This window comes from Taudactylus pleione, unplaced genomic scaffold (assembly GCF_031769625.1).
Source record: "Taudactylus pleione unplaced genomic scaffold, aTauple2 ptg001564l, whole genome shotgun sequence".
In the NCBI taxonomy this organism is placed as follows: Eukaryota; Metazoa; Chordata; class Amphibia; order Anura; family Myobatrachidae; genus Taudactylus; species Taudactylus pleione.
Window position 1 is genome coordinate 1,330,300 of NW_028285961.1, and position 13,394 is coordinate 1,343,693.

The window sequence follows — 13,394 nt, forward strand, 5'->3', positions numbered from 1 at the left end:
TACCTCTATTGTCACCTTTAGGGAAGGAGAACTGGTTGGGACTTGCAGGACACTCACCAGGAGTAAGTATTTCCCTGTATGTAGCAGCTGTATTCTTGTCTGAGGAGCAGGATACTATGTAGTATCAGTAACTTCAATGAGAGCGGGTTCTGCAACTGCTTTCTCACTTCCGCAGCAGACTCCAAACAGCTCTGCAGCAGAACATCACGAATGCTGGAGCGATGCAGGAAAGGTACAGGCTGAGCTGCACATCTCACAGAAACTGCAAGATAGAGGAGCACCAGCTTCAGAGGTCATACAGAGGAGGAGATGGGAAGATGCGGGATACAGAGGAGGAGGTGGGAAGATGCGGGATACAGAGGAAGAGGTGGGAAGATGCGGGTACAGAGGAGGAGATGGGAAGATGCGGGATACAGAGGAGGAGAGGGGAAGATGCGGGATACAGAGGAGGAGATGGGAAGATGCGGGATACAGAGGAGGAGGTGGGAAGATGCGGGATACAGAGGAAGAGGTGGGAAGATGCGGGTACAGAGGAGGAGATGGGAAGATGCGGGATACAGAGGAGGAGAGGGGAAGATGCGGGATACAGAGGAGGAGAGGGGAAGATGCGGGATACAGAGGAGGAGAGGGGAAGATGCGGGATACAGAGGAGAAGATGGGAAGATGCGGGATACAGAGGAGGAGAGGGGAAGATGCGGGATACAGGAGGAGGAGAGGGGAAGATGCGGGATACAGAGGAGGAGATGGGAAGATGCGGGATACAGGAGGAGGAGAGGGGAAGATGCGGGATACAGAGGAGGAGATGGGAAGATGCGGGTACAGAGGAGGAGATGGGAAGATGCGGGATACAGAGGAGGAGATGGGAAGATGCGGGATACAGCAGCACTGAGCTCCATGTAACCTATACACCAGGTTTGGCATCTGCAAGGAGGTCGGCAGTTACTATAGTTCTCTAGGTGAGGGTGTATATTAGGCGTGGTGTGGTGACCCACTGGTACTTTGTATACTGCTATGATACTCTGTGTTGTGCTTTGCCTATAGATGGTTTTACTTCACCCACATTGCATGGATGATTCTGTGCGCTCCACTAGCACATAAAGCCACCTCCGGATAAACCAGATAGTCTGGTCCTGCTAAAGACTTTAAGATAAGCCCATTTTCTCATCAGATTGATTTTGGCTTTTGGACCCTTCAGCATCACAGCATGACTAAGAAGGTAAGGGATCACCATAGTGACTGAGGAGGACCCCGAGTCCTTCTCTCTGCAGGGATCCAGGTGACAACACATGTATTGTGGTACCTACTTCACCAAACAACGAGTATGTCGCTCACATCATCGCCACGCTGCACTGGGAAGCCTGGAGTGGGAACAGTCCTTATGGTATTCAAGTCATGCACCCGAGGATAGGCTCTAATGGTATCTGATCAGTTCCAACAACAGGACAAAGAGGAGGATGGTGTGAAGCAGGTGGGTACTGGCATGGAGGTGTGGCATGCAGGAGAAGGATGTCCTCCTGCCTTTATAGGCCTGAAGGTGCCTCCTCCTCCTCCACTGCCGCACAGGCGGGGACTCCTCCTCCTCTGCCGCACAGGCGGGGACTCCTCCTCCCCCTCTGCCGCACAGGCGGGGACTCCTCCTCCTCTGCCGCACAGGCGGGGACTCCTCCTCCTCTGCCGCACAGGCGGGGACTCCTCCTCCTCTGCCGCACATGCGGGGACTCCTCCTCCTCTGCACGCACAGGCGGAAACTCCTCCTCTGCTGCACAGGCGGGGACTCCTCTGCCGCACAGGCGGGGACTCCTCCTCTGCCGCACAGGCGGGGACTCCTCCTCCTCTGCCGCACAGGCGGGGACTCCTCCTCTGCAGCACAGGCGGGGACTCCTCCTCTGCAGCACAGGCGGGGACTCCTCCTCTGCACGCACAGGCGGGGACTCCTCCTCCTCTGCCGCACAGGCGGGGACTCCTCCTCCTCTGCCGCACAGGCGGGGACTCCTCCTCCTCTGCCGCACAGGCGGGGACTCCTCCTCCTCTGCCGCACAGGCGGGGACTCCTCCTCTGCAGCACAGGCGGGGACTCCTCCTCTGCACGCACAGGCGGGGACTCCTCCTCTGCACGCACAGGCGGGGACTCCTCCTCTGCACGCACAGGCGGGGACTCCTCCTCCTCTGCCGCACAGGCGGGGACTCCTCCTCTGCCGCACAGGCGGGGACTCCTCCTCCTCTGCCGCACAGGCGGGGACTCCTCCTCTGCAGCACAGGCGGGGACTCCTCCTCCGCTGCCGCACAGGCGGGGACTCCTCCTCCTCTGCTGCACAGGCGGGGACTCCTCCTCTGCTGCACAGGCGGGGACTCCTCCTCCTCTGCACAGGCGGGGACTCCTCCTCCTCTGCACAGGCGGGGACTCCTCCTCTGCTGCACAGGCGGGGACTCCTCCTCTGCTGCACAGGCGGGGACTCCTCCTCTGCTGCACAGGCGGGGATTCCTCCTCCGCTGCACAGGCGGGGACTCCTCCACACAGGCGGGGACTCCTCCTCCGCACAGGTGGGGACTCCTCCTCTGCTGCACAGGCGGGGACTCCTCCTCCTCTGCTGCACAGGCGGGGACTCCTCTGCTGCACAGGCGGGGACTCCTCCTCTGCCGCACAGGCGGGGACTCCTCCTCTGCAGCACAGGCGGGGACTCCTCCTCCTCCGCTGCCGCACAGGCGGGGACTCCTCCTCCTCTGCTGCACAGGCGGGGACTCCTCCTCCTCCTCTGCTGCACAGGCGGGGACTCCTCCTCCTCTGCACAGGCGGGGACTCCTTCTCTGCTGCACAGGCGGGGACTCCTCCTCTGCTGCACAGGCGGGGACTCCTCCTCCTCCGCTGCACAGGCGGGGATTCCTCCTCCTCCGCTGCACAGGCGGGGACTCCTCCTCCGCACAGGCGGGGACTCCTCCTCCTCTGCACAGGCGGGGACCCCTCCTCTGCTGCACAGGCGGGGACTCCTCCTCCTCTGCTGCACAGGCGGGGACTCCTCCTCCTCTGCTGCACAGGCGGGGACTCCTCCTCCTCCGCTGCACAGGCGGGGACTCCTCCTCCTCCGCTGCACAGGCGGGGACTCCTCCTCCGCTGCACAGGCGGGGACTCCTCCTCTGTTGCACAGGTGGGGACTCTGCTGCACAGGCGGGGACTCCTCCTCTGCTGCACAGGCGGGGACGACTCCTCGTCCTCTGCTGCACAGGCGGGGACTCCTCCTCCTCCTCTGCCGCACAGGTGGGGACTCCTCCTCCTCTGCACAGGCGGGGACTCCTCCTCTGCTGCACAGGCGGGGACTCCTCCTCTGCTGCACAGGCGGGGACTCCTCCTCCTCCGCTGCACAGGCGGGGATTCCTCCTCCTCCGCTGCACAGGCGGGGACTCCTCCTCCGCACAGGCGGGGACTCCTCCTCCGCACAGGCGGGGACCCCTCCTCTGCTGCACAGGCGGGGACTCCTCCTCCTCTGCTGCACAGGCGGGGACTCCTCCTCCTCTGCTGCACAGGCGGGGACTCCTCCTCCGCCGCACAGGCGGGGACTCCTCCTCCTCTGCAGCACAGGCGGGGACTCCTCCTCTGCAGCACAGGCGGGGACTCCTCCTCCTCTGCACGCACAGGCGGAAACTCCTCCTCTGCTGCACAGGCGGGGACTCCTCCTCCTCTGCCGCACAGGCGGGGACTCCTCCTCCTCTGCCGCACAGGCGGGGACTCCTCCTCCTCTGCAGCACAGGCGGGGACTCCTCCGCTGCCGCACAGGCGGGGACTCCTCCTCCTCTGCTGCACAGGCGGGGACTCCTCCTCCTCTGCTGCACAGGCGGGGACTCCTCCTCCTCTGCTGCACAGGCGGGGACTCCTCCTCCTCTGCACAGGCGGGGACTCCTCCTCCTCTGCACAGGCGGGGACTCCTCCTCCTCTGCACAGGCGGGGACTCCTCCTCTGCTGCACAGGCGGGGACTCCTCCTCTGCTGCACAGGCGGGGACTCCTCCTCCTCCGCTGCACAGGCGGGGATTCCTCCTCCGCTGCACAGGCGGGGACTCCTCCTCCGCACAGGTGGGGACTCCTCCTCTGCTGCACAGGCGGGGACTCCTCCTCCTCTGCTGTACAGGCGGGGACTCCTCCTCCTCTGCTGCACAGGCGGGGACTCCTCCTCCTCTGCCGCACAGGCGGGGACTCCTCCTCCTCTGCAGCACAGGCGGGGACTCCTCCTCCTCCGCTGCCGCACAGGCGGGGACTCCTCCTCCTCTGCTGCACAGGCGGGGACTCCTCCTCCTCCTCTGCTGCACAGGCGGGGACTCCTCCTCCTCTGCACAGGCGGGGACTCCTCCTCTGCTGCACAGGCGGGGACTCCTCCTCTGCTGCACAGGCGGGGACTCCTCCTCCTCCGCTGCACAGGCGGGGATTCCTCCTCCTCCGCTGCACAGGCGGGGACTCCTCCTCTGCTGCACAGGCGGGGACTCCTCCTCCGCTGCACAGGCGGGGACTCCTCCTCCGCTGCACAGGCGGGGACTCCTCCTCCGCTGCACAGGCGGGGACTCCTCCTCTGTTGCACAGGTGGGGACTCTGCTGCACAGGCGGGGACTCCTCCTCTGCTGCACAGGCGGGGACGACTCCTCGTCCTCTGCTGCACAGGCGGGGACTCCTCCTCCTCCTCTGCCGCACAGGTGGGGACTCCTCCTCCTCTGCACAGGCGGGGACTCCTCCTCTGCTGCACAGGCGGGGACTCCTCCTCTGCTGCACAGGCGGGGACTCCTCCTCCTCCGCTGCACAGGCGGGGATTCCTCCTCCTCCGCTGCACAGGCGGGGACTCCTCCTCCGCACAGGCGGGGACTCCTCCTCCGCACAGGCGGGGACCCCTCCTCTGCTGCACAGGCGGGGACTCCTCCTCCTCTGCTGCACAGGCGGGGACTCCTCCTCCTCTGCTGCACAGGCGGGGACTCCTCCTCCTCCGCTGCACAGGCGGGGACTCCTCCTCCTCCGCTGCACAGGCGGGGACTCCTCCTCCTCCGCTGCACAGGCGGGGACTCCTCCTCTGTTGCACAGGTGGGGACTCTGCTGCACAGGCGGGGACTCCTCCTCCTCCGCTGCACAGGCGGGGACTCCTCTGTTGCACAGGTGGGGACTCTGCTGCACAGGCGGGGACTCCTCCTCTGCTGCACAGGCGGGGACTCCTCCTCCTCTGCCGCACAGGCGGGGACTCCTCCTCCTCCTCTGCTGCACAGGCGGGGACTCCTCTGCTGCACAGGCGGGGACTCCTCCTCCTCCTCTGCTGCACAGGCGGGGACTCCTCCTCTGCTGCACAGGCGGGGACTCCTCCTCCTCCTCTGCTGCACAGGCGGGGACTCCTCCTCCTCCTCTGCCGCACAGGCGGGGACTCCTCCTCTGCCGCACAGGCGGGGACTCCTCCTCTGCTGCACAGGCGGGGACTCCTCCGCTGCACAGGCGTGGACTCCTCCTCTGCTGCACAGGTGGGGACTCTGCTGCACAGGCGGGGACTCCTCCTCTGCCGCACAGGCGGGGACTCCTCCTCCTCTGCCGCACAGGCGGGGACTCCTCCTCCTCCTCTGCCGCACAGGCGGGGACTCCTCCTCCTCCTCTGCCGCACAGGCGGGGACTCCTCCTCCTCCTCTGCCGCACAGGCGGGGACTCCTCCTCCTCCTCTGCCGCACAGGCGGGGACTCCTCCTCCTCCTCTGCCGCACAGGCGGGGACTCCTCCTCCTCCTCTGCCGCACAGGCGGGGACTCCTCCTCCTCCTCTGCCGCACAGGCGGGGACTCCTCCTCCTCCTCTGCCGCACAGGCGGGGACTCCTCCTCCTCCTCTGCCGCACAGGCGGGGACTCCTCCTCCTCCTCTGCCGCACAGGCGGGGACTCCTCCTCCTCCTCTGCCGCACAGGCGGGGACTCCTCCTCCTCCTCTGCCGCACAGGCGGGGACTCCTCCTCCTCCTCTGCCGCACAGGCGGGGACTCCTCCTCCTCCTCTGCCGCACAGGCGGGGACTCCTCCTCCTCCTCTGCCGCACAGGCGGGGACTCCTCCTCCTCCTCTGCCGCACAGGCGGGGACTCCTCCTCCTCCTCTGCCGCACAGGCGGGGACTCCTCCTCCTCCTCTGCCGCACAGGCGGGGACTCCTCCTCCTCCTCTGCCGCACAGGCGGGGACTCCTCCTCCTCCTCTGCCGCACAGGCGGGGACTCCTCCTCCTCCTCTGCCGCACAGGCGGGGACTCCTCCTCCTCCTCTGCCGCACAGGCGGGGACTCATCCTCCTCTGCTGCACAGGCGGGGACTCCTCCTCCGCTGCACAGGCGGGGACTCCTCCTCTGCTGCACAGGCGGGGACTCCTCCGCTGCACAGACGGGGACTCCTCCTCTGCTGCACAGGTGGGGACTCTGCTGCACAGGCGGGGACTCCTCCTCTGCTGCACAGGCGGGGACTCCTCCTCCTCCTCTGCGGCACAGGCGGGGACTCCTCCTCCTCTGCGGCACAGGCGGGGACTCCTCCTCCTCTGCTGCACAGGCGGGGACTCCTCCTCCTCCTCTGCCGCACAGGCGGGGACTCCTCCTCCTCCTCTGCCGCACAGGCGGGGACTCATCCTCCTCTGCTGCACAGGCGGGGACTCCTCCTCCGCTGCACAGGCGGGGACTCCTCCTCTGCTGCACAGGCGGGGACTCCTCCGCTGCACAGACGGGGACTCCTCCTCTGCTGCACAGGTGGGGACTCTGCTGCACAGGCGGGGACTCCTCCTCCGCTGCACAGGCGGGGACTCCTCCTCCTCCTCTGCGGCACAGGCGGGGACTCCTCCTCCTCTGCGGCACAGGCGGGGACTCCTCCTCCTCTGCTGCACAGGCGGGGACTCCTCCTCCGCTGCACAGGCGGGGACTCCTCCTCTGCTGCACAGGTGGGGACTCTGCTGCACAGGCGGGGACTCCTCCTCCTCCTCTGCTGCACAGGTGGGGACTCCTCCTCCTCCGCTGCACAGACGGGGACTCCTCCTCCTCTGCTGCACAGGCGGAGACTCCTCCTCCTCTGCTGCACAGGCGGGGACTCCTCCTCCTCCTCTGCCGCACAGGCGGGGACTCCTCCTCCTCCTCTGCCGCACAGGCGGGGACTCCTCCTCCTCTGCCGCACAGGCGGGGACTCCTCCTCCTCTGCCGCACAGGCGGGGACTCCTCCTCCTCTGCCGCACACGTGGAAATTAAATTTTTTCCTGAAACTGAAGCCCAGCAAATCAACCCAGGACTTGGTTGATATCTGCCGCCATTTCGCTAGGAGATTGAGTGATGAGTGATGTGGTTGCCCATGTCTATGTCCTGAAAGGTTTGCATGTACAGACAGCGGCATCCCAATGGTTGGTATCCCGACAGGGGTCGGGTAAGTATACTTACCTTCCCCCCTAACTCTCCCATTTTGTAGCCTACCCTCCCCACCCCACACCCTAACCCTCCCCGTTAGTACCTAAACCTAAGTTTCCCCCATTTGTGCTTAAACCTAACCCTTCTCCCCTTAGTGCGTAACCCTATGCCCCCATAGGGGTGCCTAACCCTAAAAACTCCACCCCCAAAACCTAATGCTAACTCCGCTATGCTATCTAAACGTAACCCTTCACCCCCCCCCCCCCCCTGCAACTAACACTAAGGCCGGCCCAGCTTACCTTCATTCGACCTGTTGTCCTTCTGGATTCTGGCGTCATGATTAGGATAGGCGTTGGTATTTCGACTCCTATCTTAAGTCCCTTATCGAGATTTAGACTGACGGCATTGCGGCCACCATTCTCATAACTATATCCCCTATGCAGATCTGATGCTGTGGCCAAGACAATGGGAAATTCCCAAGGAGATTCCAGGAGGAGACAAGTGCAACTGAAGCTCTGGAAAGCCAGGAACTAAACACTGTACCAAAGGTTCAGAGGATTACAGGAGACACAGGGAATCTGGAGCACAAATATATCCAGGAACCGGGAGCTATAGATCCAGTGACCATAAAGGTTAGATGAAGACCAGTTAAAGAGGGAATGTACAGGAGCCGTTTAAATAGCCTGCCTCTAATGTACCTAGTAACTTGTCCAACGCAGCATTGTATAAACTGTGCAACATCCATGGGGTCACGCAGCCGGCCGCCAAAGTTTATAGGAAGAGGCCAGGAAATCTCCATCTGCCAACGGAGATCCGAGCCTCTTCCCTCCCCCCAATGGCGGCGACACGCCTCCATTTCAGGAAACTGAGACCATAACCGCCCCCTCCCCGCCCACTAACGCCAGCAGACTGGCAATCACTGACAGTCTGCGAGCGAGATCGCAGAACTGGTCATGCGCCTGCACAGATTCCCGAACATCGGGAATCTGCATTCAGCAGTGCACGGTGAATCAGGCCCTGTCTGTATGTGGGGGTGTATGTGTATGGCATGTGTATATGGAGGAGGGATGGGGGTGTCTATGGGTGTGTGTGTATCTATGGGGGGTGTATGTGTGTGCATGGGGTGTGTGTATGGGGGAGGGGTGTGTGTGGGGGAGAGGTGTGTTTATAGGAGTGTATGTATGGGGTGTGTAGGTGTATGTACAGGTTGTGTAGGTGTATGTACGGGTTGTGTAGGTGTATGTATAGGGTGTGTACTGTAGGTGTATGTATGGGGTGTGTACTGTAGGTGTATGTATGGGGTGTGTACTGTAGGTGTATGTATGGGGTGTGTAGGTGTACTGTATGTAAGGGGTGTGTTGGTGTATGTATGGGGTGTGTACTGTAGGTGTATGTATGGGGTGTGTACTGTAGGTGTATGTATGGGGTGTGTACTGTAGGTGTATGTATGGGGTGTGTAGGTGTACTGTATGTAAGGGGTGTGTTGGTGTATGTATGGGGTGTGTACTGTAGGTGTATGTATGGGGTGTGTACTGTAGGTGTATGTATGGGGTGTGTAAGTGTATGTATGGGGTATGTACTGTAGGTGTATGTATGGGGTGTGTAGGTGTACTGTATTTAAGGGGTGTGTAGGTGTATGTATGGGGTGTGTAGGTGTATGTATGGGGTATGTAGATGTACTGTATGTAAGAGGTGTGTAAGTGTATGTATGGGGTGTGTAGGTGTATGTATGGGGTGTGTAGGTGTATGTATGGGGTGTGTACTGTAGGTGTATGTATGGGGTGTGTAGGTGTACTGTATGTAAGGGGTGTGTAGGTGTATGTAAGGGGGGTGTACTGTAGGTGTATGTATGGGGTGTGTAGGTGTACTGTATGTAAGGGGTGTGTAAGTGTATGTATGGGGTGTGTAGGTGTATGTATGGGGTGTGTACTGTAGGTGTATGTATGGGGTGTGTACTGTAGGTGTATGTAAGAGGTGTGTAGGTGTATGTATGGGGTGTGTACTGTAGGTGTATGTATGGGGTGTGTACTGTAGGTGTATGTATGGGGTGTGTACTGTAGGTGTATGTATGGGGTGTGTACTGTAGGTGTATGTATGGGGTGTGTACTGTAGGTGTATGTAAGGGGTGTGTAGGTGTACTGTATGTAAGGGGTGTGTTGGTGTATGTATGGGGTGTGTACTGTAGGTGTATGTATGGGGTGTGTACTGTAGGTGTATGTATGGGGTGTGTAGGTGTACTGTATGTAAGGGGTGTGTAGGCGTATGTATGGGGTGTGTACTGTAGGTGTATGTATGGGGTGTGTACTGTAGGTGTATGTATGGGGTGTGTAGGTGTACTGTATGTAAGGGGTGTGTTGGTGTATGTATGGGGTGTGTACTGTAGGTGTATGTATGGGGTGTGTAGGTGTACTGTATTTAAGGGGTGTGTAGGTGTATGTATGGGGTGTGTAGGTGTATGTATGGGGTGTGTACTGTAGGTGTATGTATGGGGTGTGTAGCTGTACTGTATGTAAGGGGTGTGTAGGTGTATGTATGGGGTGTGTACTGTAGGTGTATGTATGGGGTGTGTAGGTGTACTGTATGTAAGGGGTGTGTACTGTAGGTGTATGTATGGGGTGTGTAGGTGTACTGTATGTAAGGGGTGTGTAAGTGTATGTATGGGATGTGTAGGTGTATGTATGGGGTATGTAGATGTACTGTATGTAAGAGGTGTGTAAGTGTATGTATGGGGTGTGTACTGTAGGTGTATGTATGGGGTGTGTAGGTGTACTGTATTTAAGGGGTGTGTAGGTGTATGTATGGGGTGTGTAGGTGTATGTATGGGGTGTGTAGGTGTACTGTATGTAAGGGGTGTGTACTGTAGGTGTATGTATGGGGTGTGTAGGTGTACTGTATGTAAGGGGTGTGTAACTGTATGTATGGGGTGTGTAGGTGTATGTATGGGGTGTGTACTGTAGGGGTATGTATGGGGTGTGTACTGTAGGTGTATGTAAGAGGTGTGTAGGTGTATGTATGGGGTGTGTACTGTAGGTGTATGTATGGGGTGTGTACTGTAGGCGTATGTATGGGGTGTGTAGGTGTACTGTATGTAAAGGGTGTGTTGGTGTATGTATGGGGTGTGTACTGTAGGTGTATGTATGGGGTGTGTACTGTAGGTGTATGTAAGGGGTGTGTAGGTGTACTGTATTTAAGGGGTGTGTAGGTGTATGTATGGGGTGTGTAGGTGTATGTATGGGGTATGTAGATGTACTGTATGTAAGAGGTGTGTAAGTGTATGTATGGGGTGTGTACTGTAGGTGTATGTATGGGGTGTGTAGGTGTACTGTATTTAAGGGGTGTGTAGGTGTATGTATGGGGTGTGTAGGTGTACTGTATTTAAGGGGTGTGTAGGTGTATGTATGGGGTGTGTAGGTGTATGTATGGGGTGTGTACTGTAGGTGTATGTATGGGGTGTGTAGGTGTACTGTATGTAAGGGGTGTGTAAGTGTATGTATGGGGTGTGTAGGTGTATGTATGGGGTGTGTACTGTAGGTGTATGTATGGGGTGTGTACTGTAGGTGTATGTAAGAGGTGTGTAGGCGTATGTATGGGGTGTGTACTGTAGGTGTATGTATGGGGTGTGTACTGTAGGTGTATGTATGGGGTGTGTAGGTGTACTGTATGTAAGGGGTGTGTTGGTGTATGTATGGGGTGTGTACTGTAGGTGTATGTATGGGGTGTGTACTGTAGGTGTATGTAAGGGGTGTGTAAGTGTATGTATGGGGTGTGTAGGTGTATGTATGGGGTATGTAGATGTACTGTATGTAAGAGGTGTGTAAGTGTATGTATGGGGTGTGTACTGTAGGTGTATGTATGGGGTGTGTAGGTGTACTGTATTTAAGGGGTGTGTAGGTGTATGTATGGGATGTGTAGGTGTATGTATGGGGTGTGTACTGTAGGTGTATGTATGGGGTGTGTAGGTGTACTGTATGTAAGGGGTGTGTACTGTAGGTGTATGTATGGGGTGTGTAGGTGTACTGTATGTAAGGGGTGTGTAAGTGTATGTATGGGGTGTGTAGGTGTATGTATGGGGTGTGTACTGTAGGTGTATGTATGGGGTGTGTACTGTAGGTGTATGTAAGAGGTGTGTAGGCGTATGTATGGGGTGTGTACTGTAGGTGTATGTATGGGGTGTGTACTGTAGGTGTATGTATGGGGTGTGTAGGTGTACTGTATGTAAGAGGTGTGTAGGCGTATGTATGGGGTGTGTACTGTAGGTGTATGTATGGGGTGTGTAGGTGTACTGTATGTAAGGGGTGTGTTGGTGTATGTATGGGGTGTGTACTGTAGGTGTATGTAAGGGGTGTGTAAGTGTACTGTATGTAAGGGGTGTGTTGGTGTATGTATGGGGTGTGTACTGTAGGTGTATGTATGGGGTGTGTACTGTAGGTGTATGTATGGGGTGTGTAGGTGTACTGTATGTAAGGGGTGTGTTGGTGTATGTATGGGGTGTGTACTGTAGGTGTATGTATGGGGTGTGTAGGTGTACTGTATGTAAGGGGTGTGTTGGTGTATGTATGGGGTGTGTACTGTAGGTGTATGTATGGGGTGTGTAGGTGTACTGTATGTAAGGGGTGTGTACTGTAGGTGTATGTATGGGGTGTGTAGGTGTACTGTATGTAAGGGGTGTGTAAGTGTATGTATGGGGTGTGTACTGTAGGTGTATGTATGGGGTGTGTAGGCGTATGTATGGGGTGTGTACTGTAGGTGTATGTATGGGGTGTGTACTGTAGGTGTATGTATGGGGTGTGTAGGTGTACTGTATGTAAGGGGTGTGTTGGTGTATGTATGGGGTGTGTACTGTAGGTGTATGTATGGGGTGTGTACTGTAGGTGTATGTAAGGGGTGTGTAAGTGTATGTATGGGGTGTGTAGGTGTATGTATGGGGTATGTAGATGTACTGTATGTAAGAGGTGTGTAAGTGTATGTATGGGGTGTGTACTGTAGGTGTATGTATGGGGTGTGTAGGTGTACTGTATTTAAGGGGTGTGTAGGTGTATGTATGGGATGTGTAGGTGTATGTATGGGGTGTGTACTGTAGGTGTATGTATGGGGTGTGTAGGTGTACTGTATGTAAGGGGTGTGTACTGTAGGTGTATGTATGGGGTGTGTAGGTGTACTGTATGTAAGGGGTGTGTAAGTGTATGTATGGGGTGTGTAGGTGTATGTATGGGGTGTGTACTGTAGGTGTATGTATGGGGTGTGTACTGTAGGTGTATGTAAGAGGTGTGTAGGCGTATGTATGGGGTGTGTACTGTAGGTGTATGTATGGGGTGTGTACTGTAGGTGTATGTATGGGGTGTGTAGGTGTACTGTATGTAAGAGGTGTGTAGGCATATGTATGGGGTGTGTACTGTAGGTGTATGTATGGGGTGTGTACTGTAGGTGTATGTATGGGGTGTGTAGGTGTACTGTATGTAAGGGGTGTGTTGGTGTATGTATGGGGTGTGTACTGTAGGTGTATGTAAGGGGTGTGTAAGTGTATGTATGGGGTGTGTAGGTGTATGTATGGGGTATGTAGATGTACTGTATGTAAGAGGTGTGTAAGTGTATGTATGGGGTGTGTACTGTAGGTGTATGTATGGGGTGTGTAGGTGTACTGTATTTAAGGGGTGTGTAGGTGTATGTATGGGGTGTGTAGGTGTATGTATGGGGTGTGTACTGTAGGTGTATGTATGGGGTGTGTAGGTGTACTGTATGTAAGGGGTGTGTACTGTAGGTGTATGTATGGGGTGTGTAGGTGTACTGTATGTAAGGGGTGTGTAAGTGTATGTATGGGGTGTGTAGGTGTATGTATGGGGTGTGTACTGTAGGTGTATGTATGGGGTGTGTACTGTAGGTGTATGTAAGAGGTGTGTAGGCGTATGTATGGGGTGTGTACTGTAGGTGTATGTATGGGGTGTGTACTGTAGGTGTATGTATGGGGTGTGTAGGTGTACTGTATGTAAGGGGTGTGTTGGTGTATGTATGGGGTGTGTACTGTAGGTGTATGTATG

The 13,394-nt window shown here is 57.3% G+C and overlaps 1 protein-coding gene across 1 annotated transcript in view; it reads right to left on the minus strand.

The window, feature by feature from the left end:
- Positions 1-13,394, minus strand: part of DNHD1 (dynein heavy chain domain 1) — a 167,986-nt gene that overhangs the window by 10,211 nt on the left and 144,381 nt on the right. The window contains exon 24 of the mRNA XM_088464032.1: positions 58-262. Coding sequence (XP_088320158.1) covers positions 58-262 — 205 coding nt within the window. The remainder of the gene's footprint in view (positions 1-57; positions 263-13,394) is intronic.